General features: G+C 38.7%; 1 protein-coding gene across 5 annotated transcripts in view; it reads left to right on the plus strand.

The window, feature by feature from the left end:
- MFSD14B (major facilitator superfamily domain containing 14B) overlaps nt 1–23,510 on the plus strand; it is a 117,161-nt gene extending 93,651 nt beyond the window's left edge. For all 5 annotated transcript variants that reach the window (XM_055577603.1, XM_055577602.1, XM_055577604.1 and 2 more), the window contains 7 exons: nt 3,467–3,685; nt 4,567–4,680; nt 9,641–9,712; nt 17,523–17,635; nt 19,066–19,163; nt 20,923–21,065; nt 21,765–23,510. In XM_055577603.1, coding sequence (XP_055433578.1) covers nt 3,467–3,685; nt 4,567–4,680; nt 9,641–9,712; nt 17,523–17,635; nt 19,066–19,163; nt 20,923–21,065; nt 21,765–22,013 — 1,008 coding nt within the window. In that variant the 3' untranslated portion in view covers nt 22,014–23,510. The remainder of the gene's footprint in view (nt 1–3,466; nt 3,686–4,566; nt 4,681–9,640; nt 9,713–17,522; nt 17,636–19,065; nt 19,164–20,922; nt 21,066–21,764) is intronic.
- Nucleotides 23,511–24,841: the final 1,331 nt, after the last annotated feature.

The raw sequence follows: 24,841 nt of genomic DNA on the forward strand, positions 1-24,841 counted from the left end.
TGAAGCTGGTTTTAGAAAAGGCAGAGGAACCAGAGATCAAATTGCCAACATCCGCTGGATCATGGAAAAAGCAAGAGAGTTCCAGAAAAACATCTATTTCTGCTTCATTGACTATGCCAAAGCCTTTGACTGTGTGGATCACAATAAACTGTGGAAAATTCTGAAAGAGATAGGAATACCAGACCACCTGACCTGCCTCTTGAGAAATCTGTTTGCAGATCAGGAAGCAACAGTTAGAACTGGACATGGAACAACAGACTTGTTCCAAATAGGAAAAGGGGTACGTCAAGGCTGTATATTGTCACCCTGCTTATTTAACTTATATGCAGACTACATCATGAGAAATGCTGGACTGGAAGAAACACAAGCTGGAATCAAGATTGCCAGAAGAAATATCAATAACCTCAGATATGCAGATGACACCACCCTTATGGCAGAAAGTGAAGAGGAACTCAAAAGCCTCTTGATGAAAGTGAAAGAGGAGAGTGAAAAAGTTGGCTTAAAGCTCAACATTCAGAAAACAAAGATCATGGCATCCAGTCCCATCACTTCATGGGAAATAGATGGGGAAACTGTGGAAACAGTATCAGACTTTATTTTTGCGGGCTCCAAAATCACTGCAGATGGTGACTGCAGCCATGAAATTAAAAGACGCTTACTCCTTGGAAAGAAAGTTATGACCAACCTAGATAGCATATTCAAAAGCAGAGACATTACTTTGCCAGCAAAGGTCCGTCTAGTCAAGGCTATGGTTTTTCCTGTGGTCATGTATGGATGTGAGAGTTGGACTGTGAAGAAGGCTGAGTGCTGAAGAATTGATGCTTTTGAACTGTGGTGTTGGAGAAGACTCTTGAGAGTCCCTTGGACTGCAAGGCGATCCAACCAGTCCATTCTGAAGGAGATCAGCCCTGGGATTTTTTTGGAAGGAATGATGCTAAAGCTGAAACTCCAATACTTTGGCCACCTCATGCGAAGAGTTGACTCATTGGAAAAGACTCTGATGCTAGGAGGGATTGGGGGCAGGAGGAGAAGGGGACGACAGAAGATGAGATGGTTGGATGACATCACTGACTCGATGGACGTGAGTTTGGGTGAACTCCAGGAGTTGGTGATGGACAGGGAGGCCTGGTGTACTGCGATTCATGGGGTCACAAAGAGTCGGACACGATTGAGCGACTGAATTGAACTGAACTGAAACAATCCACATGCCCAAGTGGCACATCTTGGGGTAGCTTATTTTGCTCCCCTTTAGTGTACATTTTGTTCTTCTTTCAAGTCTCCTCTGTTTGAAATGTGTATAGTAAGAAGATGGAAGAAGAAAGGTAACCTGACTGGATTGTTGAATGGTTGGAGAGGGACTGAATGCCATAAACTCAGGTTACTTCTCTCCTGAGTCTTATTCTTTCTGTTAAATTCCACTTCCTGGAAGACAGTAAGCAGTCATTCAGTGTTGACTGAGTGAATAATTGTATGGCTCAGTGATGGACATATATGCCAGTTACTGTTGTTCCACAAAACACAACAGTCATTTTTGGTTTGTTGACTTTAGACATCAGTAGTTTAAAAACTTCTCCAAGCCACTTGCCCTCTAGCTACTACTTGCTTCTCCTTCTTTCCTTCTCCCCATCTCCCCTGAATGTTTCTCATGTCATGTCCTAAAACAGGGACATCCTCTGAGTGCTGTGGAGGAGGACAGAGGGAGAAACAGATAGGAAAGCTTCAAAGAAGGCAGGATGTTCAAGGTGGGCTTTTGAGGGGTGGTCAGCGGAGTTGAGGGGTGCCAGAAGCCTCATTTATAACACTTGTGAAGCTTTTCTCAACATTGCAGGAAACACTCATTCCTCTTCAGTTTTATTAGATTTTTGTTTTTTGCCTTCATCAGAAAAATCCCTCACAAAGCTGTTGTGCTAAGCAATAGTATTTAAGGAAGGATTTCAGAGAGAGAGTTCTGGAACCAAAGTGATTATGACTTAGTTTCCCTATCTCTAGCTCAGTTCTTCATCTGTAAAATGCCAGTTATAATAATGCCTGGTCATAGGTATGTTGAGAGAAGTTAGTTAGAGGAGCTCCCTGCTGAAGTATGCCCTCCAGGCCATAAGTCTGCCTGGACTGGACCATAGGACTCAGGGTTTGGCCAATGACTAACCTTTACGTTTAACTCTATGTGTTAGATGTTGAGATGACAAACCTGAAAAAAGAAAAAGGAAAAAAAGCTTGCAAGCTACCTTACAGATACAGAATAGAATTATAATGATAGAATTAAAAATGTCCTTTTGACAAATAATGAGATATTTGTATGCTCCATGATCTTTAGTTCTTTACATTTGGAATGCTATGTAATTAAGGGCAGGAGCTCTGTTTTCTTATTTTTCTAGCACGTATAAATACTCAATAATTATTGAACCAGGGAATTCCTGTTCCTCAAATTGGAATTCTATGTACTTCCTTTTTTTCCCCCAGAAATTTTTTAACTTTTGGCTTTTATAATTTTGTTATAATACTGATTTCCAATACATTGTATTTTTACAGTCACTTGGGGGTTATGGATAAAGGAAGAATATCATTGGTTACCCAGGAGTCATAATTTCAGTCATATGATTTCTGTAGTTCCTATTAAAACCCATTAGAAGTTTAGATGACCGGCTTATAAATGTGCTTTTCACACTCAGTCTGGTTGTAATTTGGAGGCTGTCCACTTAAGCTTCTGAACATTCAGACTACATTTCAAAATAAAGAGAGCCTTCTACATGCTTATAGGGAAGCAGTGTGAAGAAGCTTCACATGGATGCAAGTTGTAAGTGTGATCAGTTGACTCAGTGATCTTTGGTATTAGGACGTTGGGGGTGACAGCATGACAGAAACTCCTAGCCCAAGGATTTCTCTAATTAAAAAGCTTTTGAGGTCTCCCTCAACAAATCTTTTTGGATTTTTTTTGTTGTTGTTATATAGCTTTTTCTAAGACTGCCAGGGATTTCCACCCCCAGTTAGTGCTAATGAAATGGTGAAACAGTGTGCACAGTTTTGGAAGATGAAATCAAGCCTAGTTTCTGAGTAATTTGTAGATTTTGTTATCAACCCTGCAAAAACTTTTTTTGTTCCTTTCTCTCTATATCCCTGTTCCCTAATTACAGCAGATTAAAATATGTATCATTTATTTGTGGGGAAGGTTTTACAATTTTTATTTCTAAATAAATATTTTTTTTATTCGTGTAGCTTTCTAGAGTAACTTCTAGAAAGCTACAAGGATTAGAAAGTTATTCAAATTAATTAATAACTTGTGAGCAAATTCTTAAAAGAAAATTACTTTTCATTCTTAAAAGTTGTGTGCAATATAGTCCTTTTGTATTTTTACAGTTAGAGAAGGATGGTTTTAGATATGCACCTGTGGGACCCTAATTGGAAACAGGAGTGTAAGTGTGCACCTGCTGTAGACACAACCCTGGGTGAGAGTGTTCTTTCTCCATAGGTCTCAGCCACTTTTGCAGCCAGTCTGGTTAGCAGCCCAGCCATTGGAGCATACCTTTCTGCCAGTTATGGAGACAGCCTTGTTGTGCTGGTAGCCACAGTGGTAGCTCTTCTAGACATCTGCTTCATCTTATTGGCTGTTCCAGAATCTTTGCCAGAGAAAATGAAACCTCTCTCCTGGGGAGCCCGGATTTCTTGGAAACAAGCAGACCCTTTTGCGGTAAATAAAAACATGAAAACACTTACTTTCCTGAATATCTTTCTAAACCATGCAAATAAAAGTGAATTTCTGCAGATTCAAGCATCCTAGCATTTGCTGGTTTATTTTTTTCTCTAGTAAAAATAGAAAAAACTTAATTGAAAATAAGGGACAGAGGTGAACGGTACACCAAAGAATATATAAAATTGATAATTCTTAAGAGTCGGACATGACTGAGTGACTGAACTGAAGTATGTAGTTACCATGAGAGACAAGAGATGCGCTTTTGGTGCACCTTTTGGTCTATTCAGACATCCTGTGTAGAAAAGGATGTAAGGATTATTGGGCAAAGGTATAGTATTGAAAAAGTTGTTACTAGTCAGAGAATCTTGTCACTTACCCCATGCCTGGAGCACATTTATTTTTCTGCCAATTGTGTGGGCAAATTTATTATTAACATTTTAAAGAATAAATTTATGTGTAATGAAAACCCTGTAATGTTTGTGGCTTTAAAGGAGTTGTATTATGAGTGAAAAGAGATGAGATTTTATTAAAAGGTTCTGTAGCAGTGTGGTTTTTTTAGTTTTTCAGAGTCTGTTCATAGTATGTTCAGGGTTTGTTTCAGTATGTGAACCAGTATTGTTAACAAAGATGAGCAAAAATGTTTTTTTAAAAAAGAGAAAAGACTGTAATATTTGAAATATATACCTCTGAAATTAGGACTAGTAATGTCCTTAGAGAGGTGGTAATAGATTTAATGTTAAGGCTCACTTCCTTTTTTAATCCATTCATCTTTTGTTATCCACCTTAAGAAATGAAAAAACAGTGAAGCTAATATCCCAGAATATCAGTGACATCAGTATCTATTTGCTTTTTATGTTTCTGTTTCTGCTTATTTCTAGTCACTGAAGAAAGTTGGAAAAGATTCTACCATTTTGCTAATCTGCATCACTGTTTTTCTTTCATACCTTCCTGAAGCTGGACAGTATTCAAGTTTTTTTCTCTATCTCAGGCAGGTGAGTAAGGAATGCCAGAAAATCAGAGATTGGGATCTGTCTTAAAGTGTTTCATGGAAAAACCCCAGGTAGCTCAGCTGGTAAGAATCCACCTACTATTCAGGAGACCTCGGTTCAATTCCTGGGTTGGGAAGATCCCCTGAGGAGGGCCTGGAAACCCACTCCAGTATTTGTGCATAGAGAATCCCCATGGACAGAGGAGCCTGGTGGACTACAGTCCATGGAGTCGCAAAGAGTCGGACATGACTGAGCAGCTAAGCACACAGCGTTGTAAGAGGAAAAAATGTGTTGACTTACTTCTAGTTGTAAATGTAGGTGCTGACATATAATTAGTAGTCAGGAGACCTCTAGTCCAATAATTTTTTAAAATAAAATGTTTACTGTGGGAAAAATTTCCTTGAAAATTATGAGAATTACACAGAAAGAATTAGTAGAAACAGAATTTATTAAATCTTTAATAATACTCATTAAATTTCAGAGAGGTAAAATTTGTTTCAGAAGAACCATGACCCCTGGGTCTAATCGATCACATTCAGTTTGCTTAGCCATCTACAGTAGGCCACTATAGGGACTTTCCTTGCAGTCCAGTGGTTAAGATTCCATGCTTCCAATGCAGATGAGGTAGGTTCAGTCCCTGGTTGGGGAAGTGAGATCCTACATGTTGCAAACCACCCCCACCTGCCCCCAACACACACACTCCCCACTAAAAACAAAAACACACCACTGTGGACTTCAAGGTAGGTCACAAATAATGACCAAAGTAATCTTTTCTGTCTTCTGATTTTTCTCCCTTTAAAAGTTTGTGCTTCACATTTTCCCCCAAAAGGCAGTTGACTTAAGGCAATTAAAAAAAGTTTGCTTTTCCAACTGCTGTCTTAGGTCTCTGAGGTTGCTGAGGTCTGAACTGCCTTTCATTGCAATCCTGCCTTGGTCTTTCACTGATTTCACTGGAAGTCCTTCTCCTAATGGTTTACTCCACTTGGTCAGAGCAAGCCTCCCCCTAAGATAAATTCCTCTATTTTTAGAGATATTTCAAATAAAATTTGTTAAGTTTGCCACTCATAGTTTTCCTGAGAGTGTGAGACTATATGGTAGCACATTTAAGTAAAGCTTTTTTTTCAAGCAGTTCTTTTTTTTTTTTTTTAAACTTTACATAATTGTATTAGTTGTGCCAAATATCAAAATGAATCCGCCACAGGTATACATGTGTTCCCCATCCTGAACCCACCTCCCTCCTCCCTCCCCATACCATCCCTCTGGGTCGTCCCAGTGCACTAGCCCCAAGCATCCAGTATCGTGCATCAAACCTGGACTGGCAACTCGTTTCATACATGATATTATACATGTTTCAATGCCATTCTCCCAAATCTTCCCGCCCTCTCCCTCTCCAACAGAGTCCATAAGACTGATCTATACATCAGTGTCTCTTTTGCTGTCTCGTACACAGGGTTATTGTTACCATCTTTCTAAATTCCATATATGTGCATTAGTATACTGTATTGGTGTTTTTCTTTCTGGCTTATTTCACTCTGTATAATAGGCTCCAGTTTCATCCACCTCATTAGAACTGATTCAAATGTATTCTTTTTAATGGCTGAGTAATTTAATGGCTGAGTATATGGTACATATACTCCATTGTGTATATGTACCATAGCTTTCTTATCCATTCATCTGCTGATGGACATCTAGGTTGCGTCCATGTCCTGGCTATTATAAACAGTGCTGCGATGAACAGTGGGGTACACGTGTCTGTCCCTTCTGGTTTCCTCAGTGTGTATGCCCAGCAGTGGGATTGCTGAATCATAAGGCAGTTCTATTTCCAGTTTTTTAAGGAATCTCCACGCTGTTCTCCATAGTGGCTGTACTAGTTTGCATTCCCCTCTTTTTTTGTTTTACTCATTTATGGTTGGAGGATGCTGGAGATTTAGAGGGAAAAGTAGTGAGATACTGTGTTTAGTGTGTGTGTGTGTGTGTGTGTGTGTGTGTGTACTTGCTCAGTCAGTCTGTTGTATCCAACTTTTTGTGGCCCCATGGACTGTAACCTGCCAGGCTCTCTGCCCATGGAATTTTCCAGGCAAGAATACTGGAGTGGGGTTTTTCCTAACTCCAGGGAATCTTCCTGATCCAAGGATCAAACCCATGTGTCTTGCATCTCCCACACTGGCAGATGGATTCTTTACTATTGGCGCCCCCTGGGAAGCCCAGGTGTTAAATGTAGAAAATTACACATGCATCTCTAAATGTACATTTAATGTGGAAAATAATGTACGAAAAATGGGAGCCCAAGGAAGAAAGTAAAAAAAAGTCTCCTTTCTTCACATGTATAGTTAACAACAGTGACTATTTTCTTCTATATCCATTTTTCCTATACATATGCTCATATCACCGTCAACAACAACAGTTACAACAAATCAGAATAAGTCTATTATTCTGTATTTATGCTCGCTTTTTAGAGCTCACATATAATTAACACACACATATATTTTTAGTTTAAATTGTGTTTACTTATAAATCATCTATTTTATAAGAAAATATAATATCTGGTATATATTTAGTATCCAGTATATGTTTAAAACTTTATTCAACAATAAAAAGACATATAACAACTAAAAAAGTAGGCAAAAGATTTTGAATACATATTTCTTCAAGGAAAATATACAAATGGCCAATAAGCACATAAGAGGATGGCTAACATCATTACCCATCAAGGAAATCAAACACACCCACTAAGAAAGTTGTAATAAAAAGGAAACAACAATGACCTAGGATGGAGAAATGGCAACCCTCATACATGCTGGTGGGAATGTAAAATGGGGTAGCCACTGTGGAAAAGAGCCTGGTGGTTCCTCAGAGTGTCCAGCATAGGGTTCCCAGCAAATCTGTTTCTAGGTATATAGCAAAGAGAATTGAAAACACCTATCTGTACAAAAACTCTTAACACAAATTATTATTCATATAGCCAAAAAGTAGAAACAAAGTAGAAATAGCCTATCTGCCTATTAACTGATGAAATGGATCAACAAACATGATACATCTGTACAATGCAATGTACAGATTTTTTTTTGGCAATAAAGAGCAATGAAGCACTGATACATGCTACAACATGGGTGAACTTTGACAACGTTATACTAAGTGAAAGAACCCAGAATCATATATAGTGTGATTCCATTTGTATGAAATGCTCTGAATAAATACAGAGAGACAGGAAGTAGATTACTGACTGGGTGGTGGGGTAGGTTGTGGGAATGGGACTCCTAATGGGGTACCATGTTTCTTTGAAGAGTGATGAGACCTTCTAAAATGATCATGGTAATAATTACCCAACTCTGTATCAATACTGTACTGTGCTTAGTTGCTCAGTTGTGTCTGACTCTTTGGTACCCCATGGACTGTAGCCCACCAGGCTCCTCTGTCCATGGGGATTCTCCAGGCAAGAATACTGGAGTGGGTTGCCGTGCTGTCCTCCGGGAGTTCTTCCCAACCCAGGGATCGAACCCAGGTCTCCCACATTGCAGGCAGATTCTTTACCATATAAGCCACCAAGGAAACCCATATCAATACTAAAACCATTGAATTGTGCACTTGTAATGGGTGGATTGTATGGTATTTTTAATTCTACCTCAATAAAGCTATTTTAGAAATATATTTATTGGGGGAATAAGGGAGGGTGGGCTAGGTTTTGGGGGTTAGTAGATACAAACTTTTACATATAGAATGAATGGACAACAAAGTCCATAGCACAGTGTATATGGCACACTGTATATTCAGGGAAAAGAATATAAGAAAGAATGTATAGTATGTATAACTGAGTCACTTTGCTATATAGCACAAGTTAAAACAACATTGTAAATCAACTGTACTTCAATTAAAAAATACATATATGGGCTTCCCTGGTGGCTCAACAGTAAGGACTCTGTCTGCAGTGCAGGAGACGTGGGTTCTATCCTGAGTTGGGAAGATCCCCTACAGAAGGAAATGGCAACCCACTCTGGTATTCTTGCCTGAGAAGTCCCATGGACAGAGGAGCCTGGTAAGCTACAGTCCATGGGGTTGCAAAAGTCAACATGACTTAGCAACTACACCACCACCACCATAGATTCCAATTTTTTTAATTGCATTCGATTGGAGAGTGATAGAATAGTGTTAATGTCAGCAGCACTGGTTTGGGAACCAGAAGTTCTGGCTCTCTTTCATTAGCTAATTGTGTGATTTGAAGCAAGATAATCATTTATGAAGTGTGAAGATTATTTACAATAATTTTTAAAGTTTTTCTGGATTTTATAGTTTCAATAGATGGCAAACTAGCTTTAAAAACTTGATGTTTAAAACTTAAAAGTTTCAGGCATTTCATAGCTGCTCTTAAGATTAAGAGGCTTAGAAATCATTGCTAGCTAATTTTGGCTGCTCATTGGAATAACCATGGGAGCTTTTTAAAGCATACCTGTGTCTGGGCCCAGAGAGTCTGATTTAATTGATATCAAGTGAGTTCCAGCATCTCTTTTCTCCCTTCTCCCTTTCTCGGTTGCCCACATGATTTTAATATGCAGCCAAAGTTGAGAGCCACTTAACTCTCCAAGTGAACATATTCTATGTTGACAGCATCAAAAATCAAATTTTTCTTTTCTTCATTTTTTTCCCTAGTAGTGGATAATGTTACATAGCTCTTGGTGGATTGTAGAGGGGAAAGCATATGAAAACAGTAGGGAGACCTGTAATAGAAAATATTGTGCTAGTAGTTAATCTTAGTTATATTAAATTGTGCCTGCTTACGGTGATTTCTCATGACAGATTTAGCTATAAATTGTTGGTTAAATAGATTTAGCTTTGAGCACTGCCTAAATTTCCATTGTCAAGTTTTCATGAACTTTCCTCAACTATTTTATTCTATAGCTTTAATGGAACATAACATTTCTTATTATTTATATAATGTCTATATTGCAAAATGTGTTCATTTTCACAGGTCATAGGATTTGGATCTGTTAAAATTGCAGCTTTCATAGCTATGGTAGGAATTCTGTCTATTGTGGCTCAGGTGAGTGTTATTTTACCCATCCACCCCACTTTTTTTTTTTTTTTTTAACATTTTTAATCTGAAATAACTATAGATTCACAGGAAGCTGCAAAGAAATATTCATGAAAATCTCTTGCACCCCTACATCAGTTCCACTCCTTCCCTGCTATGGTAGCATGTTATATAGCTATGAGCAATATCATACCCACTGTATCCACTAATGTGGATACAGATCATAGAATTATTCTCTTTTTAATAAAATCTAGAGGTTGTGATATAGGAGGAATTTAATATAAATTTTTAAAAATTAATTTTTTAATTGAAGGATAATTGCTTTACAGAATTTTATTGCTTTCTGTCAAACATCAAAATGAATCAGCCATAGGTATACATATGTTCCCTCCCTCTTAAACCTCACTCCCATCTCCCTCTCCATCCCACCCCTCTAGTTGATGCAGAGACCCTGTTTGATTTCCCTGAGACATACAGCAAATTCCCATTGGCTATCTATGTTACATATGGTAATGTAAGTTTCCATGTTACTCTCTCCCTACATCTCACCCTCTACAGCCCTTTCCCTGTGTCCATAAGTCTATTCTCTATGTCTGTTTCTTCTTCGCTGCCCTCTAAATAAATTCTTTGGTACCATCTTTCTAGATTCTATATATGTGCACTAGTGTACAATATTTATCTTTCTCATTCTGACTTACCTCACTCTGTATAATAGGCTCTAGGTTCATCCATCTCATTAGAACTGACTCAAATTCCTTTTTGTGGCTGCATAATATTTCATTATGTTGTGTACCATAACTTCTTTATCCATTCCTTTGTCGATGAACATCTAGGTTGTTTCCAGTTCTGGGGTACAGTCTGATTCTCATTCCATTTAGGCTGCCACAGATCAGCTGCTTCACTCTCAGCCTTAAGTGTTTCTCCTCTGACCCAGCCAATTGCCCTGATGTGGGGATCGGATCCCTGCTTCAGTTCCCAACCTGCCGAGGGCAGGTCCGGTCCTACTAACACTCCTGTTTTTCCCCCTAGTTCCTTCATCCTACTGAGTTTTGTGTGGTTCTATATATTCTTTTCCATTGGTCAGGTACGCCTGTCTGCTCTCAGTTTGTGTTCTGCAAGTACTTCTGTGTCTGAAGGTATATTCCTGATGTATCTGTGGAGAGAGATGCACTCCACATTCACCTACTCCTCCACCATCTCGTTCCTTTTAGAATTTAATATAAATTTTTAGTGCTTTGTAGAATATGTGTGGTTACCCCTAATGCATAGGTTTGGCACATAAAAATTTGCTTTTACAGCCACCAACCACAGTCTTTCTCCACTATTCTGAAATTAACCAGAAGAATGTTTCAATATTATTTTAATACTGAAAAAAAGTGAAAGGGAAAAACAAGTGAAAATTTGTAAATATTATAATTTTTGCTATCCACAAAACTGAAGAAATATGGTAAGTCATTACATTAGGATTGTATGTAGTTACTTCATGGCAATTAGAGGGGGAAAAAGTGGGAGTAGAGATTTCCTCTTCGTGGGCTCTAAAATCACTGCAGATGGTGGCTGCAGCCATGAAATCAGAAGACGTTTGCTTCTTGGCAGGAAAGCGGTGACAAACCTAGACAGTGTGTTGAAAAGCAGAGACATCACCCTGCTGGCAAAGGTCCGTAATAGTCAAGGCTATGATCTTCCCAGTGATCACACACAGTTGTGAGAGCTAGACCATAAAGAAGACAGAGCACCAAATAACTGATGCCTTCGAACTGTGGTGCTGGAAAAGACTCCTGAGACTCCCTTGGACAGCAAGGAAATCAAACTAGTCAATCTTAAGGGAAATCAACCCTGAATCCTCTTTGGAAGGACTGGTGCTGAAGCTGAAACTCCAGCATTTGGTTATCTGATGTGCACAGTGGTTATCTGATGTGCACAGCAGACTCATTGGAAAAAACCCCTCATGCTGGGAAAGATTGAGGGCAGAAGTAAAAAAGGGCATCAGAGGATGGATGGCTGGATGGCATCACCAATGCAATGGACATGAACTTGGGTAAATTTCAGGAGATGATGAGGGACAGGGAGGCTGGTGTTTTGCAGTCCATGAGCTTGCAGAGTTTGACATGACTAGGCAACTGAACAACAACAATTAAACGTTTCCCCATCTTTATATATCAGATCAGATCAGTCGCTCAGTTGTGTCCGACTCTTTACGACCCCATGAATCGCAGCACACCAGGCCTCCCTGTCCATCACCAACTCCCAGAGTTCACTCAGACTCAGGTCCATCGAGTCAGTGATGCCATCCAGCCATCTCAACTTCTGTCGTCCCCTTCTCTTGCCCCAATCCCTCCCAGCATCAGAGTCTTTTCCAATGAGTCAACTCTGTGCATTAGGTGGCCAAAGTACTGGAGTTTCAGCTTCAGCATCATTCCTTCCAAAAAAATCCCAGGGTTGATCTCCTTCAGAATGGACTGGTTTGATCTCCTTGCAGTCCAAGGGACTCTCAAGAGTCTTCTCCAACACCACAGTTCAAAAGCATCAATTCTTTGGCGCTCAGCCTTCTTCACAGTCCAACTCTCACATCCATACATGACCACAGGAAAAACCATAGCCTTGACTAGACGAACCTTTTTTGGCAAAGTAATATCTCTGCTTTTGAATATGCTATCTAGGTTGGTCATAACTTTCCTTCCAAGGAGTAAGCGTCTTTTAATTTCATGGCTGCAGTCACCATCTGCAGTGATTTTGGAGCCCAAAAAAATAAAGTCTGACACTGTTTTCAGTGTTTCCCCATCTATTTGCCATGAAGTGATGGGACCAGATGCCATGATCTTTGTTTTCTGAATGTTGAGCTTTAAGCCAACTTTTTCCCTCTCCACTTTCACTTTCATCAAGAGGCTTTTTAGTTCCTCTTCACTTTCTGCCATAAGGGTGGTGTCATCTGCATATCTGAGGTTATTGATATTTCTCCCAGCAATCTTGATTCCAGCTTGTGTTTCTTCCAGTCCAGCATTTCTCATGATGTAGTCTGCGTATAAGTTAAATAAACAGGGTAACAATATACAGCCTTGGCGTACTCCTTTTCCTATTTGGAACCAGTCTGTTGTTCGATGTCCAGTTCTAACTGTTGCTTCTTGACCTGCATACAAATTTCTCAAGAGGCAGATCAAGTGGTCTGGTATTCCTATCTCTTTCAGAATTTTCCACAGTTTATTGTGATCCACACAGTCAAAGGCTTTGGCATAGTCAATAAAATAGAAATAGATGTTTTTCTGAAACTCTCTTGCTTTTTCAATGATCCAGCGGATATTGGCAATTTGATCTCTGTTTCCTCTGCCTTTTCTAAAACCAGCTTGAACATCTGGAAGTTCACGGTTTACGTATTGCTGAAACCTAGCTTAGAGAATTTTGAGCATTACTTTACTAGCGTATGAGATGAGTGCAATTGTGTGGTAGTTTGAGCATTCTTTGGCATTGCCTTTCTTTGGGATTGGAATGAAAACTGACCTTTTCCAGTGCTGTGGCCACTGCTGAGTGTTCCAAATTTGCTGGTATATTGAGTGCAGCACTTTCACAGCATCATGTTTCAGGATTTGGAATAGCTCCACTGGAATTCCATCAGCTCCACTAGCTTTGTTCGTAGTGATGCTTTCTAAGGCCCACTTGACTTCACATTCCAGGATGTCTGGCTCTAGGTCAGTGATCACCCCATTGTGATTATCTGGGTCGTGAAGCTCTTTTTTGTACAGTTCTTCTGTGTATTCTTGCCATCTCTTCTTAATATCTTCTGCTTCTGTTAGGTCCATACCATTTCTGTCCTTTATCAAGCCCATCTTTATAAATACAGAACCACAAAAAGCAGGGCATATGTGTTTTGAGTTAATTCACTGCTATGCTTAGGTACATTCACTATATTGTATGGGACTGCAGAGAGGCTGTTTTCCTGAAATAGCTATGTTGTTGAGTTGCTAAGTCATCTCCAACTTTTTATGACCCTGTGGTCTGTAGTATGCAAGCTCTTCTGTCCTCCACTATTGCCCAGAGCTTGATCAAATTCATGTCCATTGAGTCAGTGATGCTATCTAATCATCTCATCCTCTGCAGCCCCCTTTTCCTTTTGCCTTCAATCTTCCCAGCATCTGGATCTTTTCCAGTGAATTGGCTCTTACCATCAGGTACCCAAACTATTGAGCTTCAACCTCAGCATTTGTCCTTCCAATGAGTATCCAGGGTTGATTTCCTTTAGGAATGACTGGTTTGATCTCCTTGTAGTCCAAGAGACTCTGAAGAGTTTTCTCCAGCACCAAATTTGAAAGCATCGATTCTTCAGTGCCCAGCCTTCTTTATGACACAGCTTACAACCGTATATGACTACAGAAAAACCATAGCATTGACTATACGGACCTTTTTCAGCAAAGTGATGTCTCTGCTTTTTAATATGCTGTCTAGGGTTGTCATAGCTTTCCTTCCAAGGAGCAAGTGTGTTTTAATTTCATGGCTACAGTCACTGTCCGCAGTGATTTTGGAGCCCAAGAAAATAAAATCTGTCACTGTTTCCACTTTTTCCCCTTTTATTTGCTGTGAAGTGATGGGATTGGATGGCTTGATCTTAGTTTTTTTAATCTTGAGTTTCAAGCCAACTTTTTCACTCTTATCAACAGGTTCTTTAGTCCCTCTTTGCTTTCCTACCATTAGAGTGGTGTCATCTGAGGTTGTTGCTCTTTCTCTTAGCAGTCTTGATTCCATCTTGTGATTCATCAAGCTCAGCATTTCTCATGATATACTTGGCATATAAATTAAATGAGCAGGGTGACAATATACAGCCTTCACGTACTTCTTTCCCGATTTGGAACCCATCAGTTGTTCCATGTCCGATTCTTACTTTGCTTCTTGACTTACATACAGGTTTCTTGGGAGACAGGTAAGGTGATCTGGTATTCCCATCTCTTTAAGAATTTTCCACAGTTTGCTGTTTTCCACACAATCAAAGGCTTTAGAATAGTCAGTGAAGCAGAAGTAAATGTTTTTCTGGAAGTCCCTTGCTTTCTCTATGATCCATGGACTATTGGCAATTTGATCTCTCATTCCTCTGCCTTTTCTGATCCCAGCTTGAACATCTGGAAGTTCTTGATTCATGTACTGCTGAAGCCTTGCTTGAAGGATTTTAAGCATAATCTTGCACGCATGTGAAATGAGTGCAGTTGTATGGTAGTTTGAACATCATTTGACATTGCCCTTCTTTGGGATTGGAATGAAAACTGACCTTTTCTAGTCCTGTGGCCACTGTTCAGTTTTCCAAATTTGCTGATTTACTGAAACAATGACTTTTTATCTCTCCTTGCTATTTTCTGCATTCAGTTGGGTATATCTCTCCCTTTCTCCCTTTCCTTTCACTTCTCTCCTTTCCTCAGCTATTTGTAAAGCCTTCTCAGACAATCACTTTGCCTTCTTGCATTTCTTTTTCTTTTGAGATGGTTTTGGTCATTGACTCCTGTACAGTGTTACAAACCTCCATCCATAGTTCTGTAGTTACTCTATCAGATCTATTGAGTCTGTTCATCATCTTCATTGTATAATCATAAGGGATTTGATTTAGATCTTATCTGAATGGCTCAGTGGTTTTCTCTACTTTCTTCAGTTTAAGCCTGAATTTTATGATGATGAGATGATGATCTGAGCCACAGTCAGCTCCAGGTCTTGTTTTTGCTGAGTGTATAAAGCTTCTCCATCTTTGGCTACAAAGAATATAATCAACCTGACTTCAGTATTGACTATTTGGTGAAATCCATGTGTAGAGCCATCCCTTATATTGTTGGAAGAGGGTGTTTGCTATGACCAGTGCATTCTTTTGGCAAAAGTCGGTTAGCTTTGGCCCTGCTTCCTTTTGTACTCCAAGGCCAAACTTGCCTGTTACTCCAGATATCTCTTGACTTCCTACTTTTGCATTCCACTCCCCTATAATGAAAAGGACATCTTTTTTGGTGTTAGTTCTAGAAGGTCTTGTAAGTCTTCAGAGAACTATTTGACTTCAGTTTCTTCAGCATTAGTGGTTGGAGCATAGACTTGGATTACTGTGATGTTGGAATGGTTTGCTTTGAAAATGAACTGAGATCATTTTATTGTTTTTATGATTGCACCCAAGTACTGTGTCTTGGACTCATTTGTTGACTATAAGGGCTACCCCATTTCTTCTAAGGAATTCTTGCCCACAGTAGTAGATATAATGGTCATCTGAATTAAATTCACCCGTTCCAGTCCATTTTAGTTTACTGATTCCTAAAATGTTGACGTTCACTCTTCCATCTTGTGCTTAACTACGTCCAACTTGATTCATAAACATAACATTTCAGGTTCCTATGCAGTATTGTTCTTTATAGCATCAGACTTTTCTTTGATCACCAGATACATCCACAGCTAAGTGTCATCCCTGTTTTGTCCAACCCACGTAATCCTTTCTGCAGCTATTCATAATTGCCCTCTGATCTTCCCCAGTAGCATATTGCATTCCTTCTGACTTGGGGGGCTCATCTTCTGGTGTCTTATCTTTTTGCCTTTTCATGCTGCTCATGAGGTTCTCCAGGCAAGAACACTGAAGGAGTTTGCCATTCCCTCCTCCAGTGGACCACATTCTCTCAGAACTCTTCACTATGACCTGTCCATGATGGAGGGCCCTGCAGGGCATGGCTCATAGCTTCATTGAGTTATGCAAGCCCCTTCACCACAAGGCTGGGATCTTTGAAGGGGCTATATCCTGTTTTATAGCATGGTAGACCATGTGGAACACTCTTCTGTGATAAGTCTTATCTGGAAGAGAAATGAGAACGCCACAAATACCTCATAGGAATACATTCAGGTAAACACCTTTTACTTTTTAACTATATCAGTCAGTGTAAATTATGTTAAACTTTCAAGTTGCTTATGATTTTTTTTTTTTATATTAACTCTGGTTAATTAGCCCAGATTCATCTTTTATCTTATCCCCTTTCAGTCTGTCTCACCTACTTTTTTAGCAGAGTGGTGGCTCAGAGAGTAAAGAATCTGCCTGCAGTGTGGGAGACCCGAGTTCAATTTCTGGGTTAGGAAAGTCCCCTGGAGAAGAGAATGACAACTCACTCTGGTATTCTTACCTAAAGAATTCCATGGATAGAAGAGGCTGGCATTCTGTAGTCCATGGGGTTGCAAAGACTCGGAGACGACTGAGTGACTAATGCATTTTATATTTGTTAAAATCATGTTTGTATCAATCCAACTTTGTGAAACTGTTAACTCCCACCAACTGGACTACAAGGAGGTCAAAGCAGTCAATCCTAAAGGAAATCAACCCTGAATATTCACTGGAAGGAGTGAAGCTGAAGCTTTAATACTTTGGCCACCTGATAACAAAGAGCCAACTCATTATAAAAGACCCTGATACATTGAAGGGAAACATTGAAGGCAGGAGGAGAATGGAGCAACAGAGGATGAGATGGTTCAATGGCATCAATGACTCAATGGACATGAGTTTGAGCAAACTCTGGGATATAGTGGAGGACAGTGCAGCCTGATGTGCTGCAGTCCATGGGGTCGAAGAGTTAGTGACTGAAGAGCAACAAGCAACACATAAACAGATTTTTGGGGAGGAGGCTGAAGGCCCTGAGCCCAAGTCAGTTTGGGAAGCCCTTGAAGCTTCACTCCTTTTGGAGCTGCATCAGTACTATATGGTTTCCAAGGTCTCAGGTCAAGTGGGCTGCAATTAGAGGTTCTTGGTCACCATTAATGTGCTTTTCCACAAAGCTTGCATCAGATCTCTGTGTTTATATGATTTCTAATGATTATCCCCTTTGCTTTGCAGACGGTCTTTCTTACTAGCTTGATGAGATCATTAGGGAATAAGAACACTGTTCTCCTTGGTTTGGGCTTCCAGATGTTCCAATTAGCCTGGTATGGTTTTGGATCTCAAGCATGGTAAGTCTCTCCAATAGATTCTCATGACAGATTTATCTTTTAGAGGAGCTTGAATTAGTTGAGTGTTCGTGCAAAAGAAGCAGGAGTTACTTTACTAGCATAGTGTATTCAAAATTTCAAAAACTCTTTAGCCTTAGTTTGAGGAAGGTTACAGCTAGATAATTCCACATTATTCAGACAGATTGCCTTCACCTCAGCAAGCTTCAGTGAGATGTTACTTAACTAAATATATGTATCTCTTTCTCCAACCCTCCAAAAAAAGTTTTATGCCTAATTGTTAAACACATTTGTCAGTTTTTGGTGACAGCACATATAGTCAAAAAGAAAACAAGGAAAAATGACTGATTATGGCAGGATTTACTGCTATAATTAGCTGAGTGACATTGGACAGTGACATAATCTTTATAATATAAAGTATGTGAGTTAGATGAACACTAAGATCTCCTCCAAAAGCTTCTGTACCCAGAGGCAGTTATTACTTTTAACAGTTAGATTCCTGTTAATAGGAAAGCAGGTCAAATTAAGCCCTGTGCAATAAGAAAAAGTAAAAGAAGTGAGTAGTGTTTTGTTGTGTGGCAAGTTTCCTTATGTGCCTATTACCAAATACTTCATATCTTCACTTAAAATGTTTGACTTGGTCCTTATTTTCCAACTGGAAATGAATGACACAGTTTAGAACTTGAAATGCTTTAAGTGGTTAGTGGTAGATTCTTCTTGTTCTTGGAAACCTTAATTTTAGTCCTATGAACTTTGGTTCAACAGCTGATTCTATCAACCTAAAGGGTTTTTCCTTTTAAGTAAGGTTATTCTTGTCATCCCCAAGACAGTCTGGCCAAACAGGTTTTTAGCTCAATTGGCACTGGACTTTGCCCACACTAACGCTTAATACTAACACACACATAAGTTCAAAGGAACATAAGTTCCTTTCATTGAGACAAAGGTCTAAAGGAAGCAGACTTGGAAGTCTGCAAGATGCCATCCTGAACTCCAGGTCTCCATTTTTCTCAGTTGGTTTCACACAACACTTTATTGAGGGTAGGAAACTGAGCAGCCTAAGGGCAGTTTGGAGGCGAGCCTTTGAAAAGTACAAAGAAAAAAGTGGAAAATTGGTGAGGAAAAGTATGGCTTTACAGAAACAAGAAATCCTTTTGAATTTCATTGAGCTTGCATACCAGGAAGAAAAATTTTGACAGGTAAGATAAAGAAATGAAATTTTCCCAGCTCATGAAGTGATCAGTATTAGTATAAACAGTGTGCTGTGTAACGTTCTAGGTTTTTTTAAAAAAAACAATTTTCAAAGAGGAAAAAAAATAAATACAACTTAATGTAAGACAACAGAAAGCATTTTGTGCTTTTGCCGCTTGTACTCTGAACAGCTCTCTCACTGGGGCTGGCCTGCCACCTGACCACAGCCTGACCTGTCATTGCAGGATGATGTGGGCAGCAGGGATTGTGGCCGCCGTGTCCAGCATTACGTTCCCAGCAGTCAGTACCCTCGTCTCTCAGAATGCAGACTCAAATCAGCAAGGTGAGGTCACTGTCCCCCTCACTGTTTCTTTCCCTCAGTGGAAATGTACCTGCCAGAATCATGAGCATCTCTGATGTCTTTCCAGCATAGAAACAGGTTACAGGTGTATGGTCCCTGCTGAACAATCATACCTCTTTACTTTGACAAATAGAAAAATTCTCTTTTCCTTCCTGATTTGATTTTATACTCATATTTTTGAAATCCGGACACAGCAAGTCAGAATACTTAGAAATACAACTATCTAATTTCTCTTTTCAGTTTTGACTCTTCTTTTATGTTACTGCCAGAATTTACTAGACTATACTCATATTTTAACAAATATCTGTTAAATAATTGATAGACTAGCTAATAAAACAATGAGTTCTTTATTTAATCACTGTAATCACTGAAGTTTCTTTAATTTGGAATCACTCAAAGTCCATTATTTACTCAGTTTAGAAAATGATTCTTTGAGCAGATAAATCTGCGTAGTTCTTGATATTTGGATGCAGGGTGAGAGACAAAAATAAGATGACTCTATAGAGTAGCACTGTAAATGTCTAGACTCTTCATCCTTCTTGTGCCTCTGGCTTCCCTATCAGGTACTTCTTACTGCTGAAATTAATTATTTTCCTTCTCCATCACTTAATGGTTTACCTGACTATAGTCAGGAAATAGTGAATTTTAGAAGAAAAAAAAAAATTTATGTCTTAGAGATCTTTAAAAGCTTCAATAAAAAAAGAAACTAGACTGGAAAAGATAGTTTATTGGTTGCACTTACTTTTTCACATTGGAAATTAGCCATTTTATTCATATCTACTTTTGTTTTTTATTTTATTGGTTTTAACAACAGATCCATGCTGGTTATCTATTTTAAATATAGCAGTTATCATTTGAAGACCTCAAATCTGTGTTTTATCCTGTTATGGTCACTTAGCTGACAGCATCCTTGGGAGATGTTGTGGTTGAAGTAAAGGCATGAGCTATCTGAAGGATGGGCATTGCCTGGGCTCTAAGAGACTCTTATCTTGTTTCTCAGAGCATGAATTTGCTTTGGCTTCTTTTATGCTTACATGTATTAATACAGATGTTTCTAAATGTCAACAAATAAACTTATTAGAACACAGTATATTAGGTTGAATTATATTTGACTGTTTTTGACTTACAGAAACATCTATCTCATGATTCAAGCTAATTTTTTACCTGCCACATGAGATACCAGAGATACCTAGAAATTGACACTTCTGGAATTTTTCAGTACAGGTGTACTTGGAGTACAGCTATCACTGTGAGGAACAGAATCTGTCAGAAGGTGCTAGAAGCACACAGATTCAGGACCCCTATGGACTGACACTTGGGCAGTGATCCAAGATGCAAAGGACAGATTTTTATTGTAAAAGCACCATTAAATAAGTAGAAGAGGAAAATCTCAGTCCGTAAAAAAGTAGAAATTGCCTATAAATTGAGACTATTAAAAATTTTCATTTTATCATTCCGTATTTATAGGAAGATCTGTTGTTCAGGGGGGAATTCAGCCTCAAAGGGATTTTAGAAACATCGGTGTCATTTCATATCCTTATATATCTTAGGACAGGTAGTGAGGAGAGTATTATAAGGGTATAGAAAAGGACAAGATTTGTACAATGAATGGATATCAGTATGATGGGTACTCAGTCCAGCTTAATCAGTATTTTATAGTTTGAAAGAAAGGGCTCTTAAGTCTCCAATCTTGAGATGCTTTTCTGAGAAGACTGGCTCCCTTTTCTTTGTTCTGACTTAGGAGTTGCCCAGGGTATCATAACTGGAATAAGAGGACTCTGTAATGGACTGGGGCCAGCCTTGTATGGCTTCATATTCTACATGTTCCATGTGGAACTGACTGAGTTGGAACCAGAATTGATTTCTAACAATGCTGCCCTACAGGTAATTTGGTAATAAGCCTAGTTTTTAACAATTGTATCTGATTAGAGCAAAATCTTGTGACCTTAAATTTGGAAAGTGTTCTTATTTTTATAATATTACTATTGTATTTGACAGTAGTGTGTGTTCATTGCTTCTTGGGACTAGGACGGGATCAGTTCAGTGATAATGTCTTATGTAAAATATTTGTCTTGCCTTTGTTCAGATTCTGTTTTCACCTGCATAATTTCTGTGGTCAGAATGCTGTCCTCTGGTGAAACTGAGGCCAAATAAAAGATGAAATAACCTAAACTTCCAGCTACAAATTGAGCTGAAGTGCTTTTTCTACCTTTTATTTGCTGTTACTTCCCTGCTTCCAATATATGTATAATATAGATTTCTGCACAAAACTGGAATTAATGTTCTTACGTATACAGACTGCATGATCTCTGGTCACAGGGCAAGATTAGAGATAAACAGCTGTGCTTACATATTTGGTTAAGCTGTCGGAAAGCAGTGATTAGTTGCCCTCCATTGTATTCCAGACACCAGGCTTTGTTAGAATTTGCCATGACAGTTAATGAACATTTGCTAATGAGAAGATAACTCACTTTTCAGTGGTGTGGTTTTTATTTTTTTATTTTTTTTGGTTTATCCAGTACTAATTTTAGTTTGAAAGGCTAACCAAATTCTTCATCTTCATTTGTTTCCACACCCCCCCAGGGAGCTGTCATCCCAGGCCCACCATTTTTGTTTGGGGCGTGTATAGTTTTTATGTCTTTCCTGGTTGCTGTATTCATCCCTGAGTACAGTAAAGGTGGAATTCAGAAACACAGCAACAGTATCAGTGGCAGCCTGGCCAACACTCCAGAACGGGGCAGTGATGAGGACATTGAGCCACTACTGCAGGACAGCAGCATCTGGGAGCTTTCTTCCCTCGAAGAGCCTGGGCATCAGTGCACTGAGCTATAAATTCTGCAGAAAGGATTCTGTGGACGCCATCTCTGAGAGCCATGGGGGAGCCACACCACATGGAGACTTCATGGTGCTGGAGCGGAGATACTAGTGGCACCCTTCAGGGCTGAGTTTGAGAAGTAACCACCTCTGTCCCTCTGTCTTCCTCCCCTTCCTCCTCCTGTGCCTCTTACACCATTCTTTTCCTTTTCATTATACATTAGAACTAAATAAGATTTGAAATATACTTTTCTGCAAATAATATGCAACTCTGAAAGTTATCTGGGATCCACATTCAGAAACTCAAAATCTGTGGTAGAAATGATGGCTTTCCTTTAATAATGTCAGTGTAGGAGTGATCATGTCCTTTTCAAAAGGTGCAGGATTGTAGTACAACTGCTGTCTCTGACAAAATTTAAGATAAAAAAATCCCATATTTTCTCCTTTTCTGTTCCTCTGAACTATGTGCATTTATCCCATGACAGTTTGTGAGTGGCTGCTTCAGGAGTCACTCAGTATCAGGGATCTGTTGCCTTTGTTCTAAGGTCAGCAAAAATCTAGTTTTACTCTCCTTTCCTTCTCTACTTCTCATTCTTGGCTAGAATGAAATTCAGCATATATACCTCTGGATAGTAACAATACTGATTAGTATTATTTAATACCTTTACCAGAGGAAGGAAAATTTTTTAATAAATCTAAATCATGAAGAACTAGCAGTTCAGATTCCTGAACCTAATGTCTTGGTTAGATACATGGTGATTTTACAGAAGAAAAACATACATCAAGCATTCTGGTGGCAACATAGAAATTGGAGGGTGCTTGTAAGAAGGCTCTCAACAATGTAAACATTCCTAAGTGCAGATGAGAGTTAGTAACTGGATACCAGTGGAGTTTATATCCAAGTTTAGACTCATGTAATGTTTTGTTACTATTTACTCCCACCCACATATCCTGTGTCCTGCTTTTCACTGTATCACATCCCTACCTTAACTGTTATATGTAGGCATTTGTTTTCAGTCTTCGTTTTCATCTGTTATCTGCCTTTTAAATCTCATAGGAATATGCACAGCAAATCCCTTCCTAAAATATGGGTTTAAGAAGCTCAGTTTCACAAGTGTCTTGCTAATTTTTCAAGATGTTTTATGGACAAAGAAAACTTTACAGATTTATGTGTTTTGCTGCACGAGTAAGTGGAGCATTAACTAGGGCCCATCTTTAACATAGCACTCCTTTGAAAGTTTTATAGGTATGAAATATATGTAGCTATATCATAAGGAGTTTTAATTTTCTTTGATGGGGTGCTGTGTAAATCTTGTATTTATAAATATAATGAAAGTATTGACAGAAAAAATATATATACAACTTTTATAAAGGATTGTGTACTGACCGAATACATTTAAAAGAAAATATATTTTGAAACCTGTTCTGCTATGAACAAAGATAACATATCTTTTTTTACTATGCTGTTGATTTTTAAGTTAAGCTTCCTAATGCATAATAAATTTGCAATGGATACTTTTATGTCTTTTGTATTTCTTTAAAGCAAATGGTACCATTGATCTTTAGGTTCTCCTTTGGGTGACTTTCAGCTAAAATAAGTTTTTAGTCCTTAAGCTAATGCAAAAGATATGTGTCTTTTCAAAATTAGTTTCATTTCACAATCTTCAAAATGAGTTCACAACTTTTTAAAAATCTTTCAAAAAGCAGGGATACAAACAGTTACTTGTACACCTGTGTTTATTAGCAGCATTATTCACAGTAGCCAAAAGGTGGAAGAACTCAGGTGTACATTGTTGGGTGAGTGGATGAAGAAAATATGGTATATACAAAAAAGGAATATTATTTAGCCTTTCAAAGGATTCTAACACATGTTATAACATGGATGAAACTTAATGTTATGCTAAGAGAAATAAGCAGAATGCATACTTTTGTCACAAAAGGACAAAAACTGTATGATTCCACTTATATGAAATATCTAGTCAAATTCACATAGAAAGTAGTGGTTGCCAGGACTTGGGGGAAATGGAAGTGGGAAGTTATTATGTAATGGATAGAGTTTCAGTTTTGGGCTTTCCCTGTGGCTCAGTGGTAAAGAATGTATCTGCAATTCAGGAGATTCAGGAAATATGGGTTTGATCTCTGGGTCGGGAAGATCTGTGGAAGGAAATGGCAACCCACTCCAGTATTCTTGGCTGGAAAATCCCAGGGACAGAGAGGAGCCTTGCGGGCTACAGTCCATGGAGTTGCAAAGATTTGCAATAAAAGTTCTGGAGATGGATGGTGAGGCTGGTTGCACAACAATGTAAATGTACTCAATGCCATTGAACTAACCTAAAAATGGTTAAAATGATCCATTTTATTATTAGGTATATCTTGTCACAATTTTTTTAAAACTTAGGTAGATTTTTTAAATTGAGATAGAAGTCACCATTTTAACCATTCTACAGTGTACAGTTCAGTGACGTTTAGTTCATTCACAAAATTGTGCAACTATTAGCATCAATTCCAGAACATTTCCATCATCCCAAAAGGTAGACCCCATCCCCATTAGCAATCACTACCAATTTCCCCATCCCCATCCCCTGGAAACCAGTAATATACTTTCTGTGTCTGTAGATTTCCCTATTTTGAATGTTTCATATAAATGGAATCATACAGTATGTGACATTTTGTGTCTGGCTTCTTTTATATACCATGTTTTCAAGGTTCATCCATGTTGTATCATGTGTCAAATTTTATTCCTTTTTAAGGGTGAACATTCTATTTTGTGCATATACCAAATGCACAAAATGGAATTTTCCTTTATTCATTTATCAATTGATAATATCATTTGGTATTTGGATGGT

Source organism: Bubalus kerabau, chromosome 4 (assembly GCF_029407905.1).
Source record: "Bubalus kerabau isolate K-KA32 ecotype Philippines breed swamp buffalo chromosome 4, PCC_UOA_SB_1v2, whole genome shotgun sequence".
In the NCBI taxonomy this organism is placed as follows: Eukaryota; Metazoa; Chordata; class Mammalia; order Artiodactyla; family Bovidae; genus Bubalus; species Bubalus kerabau.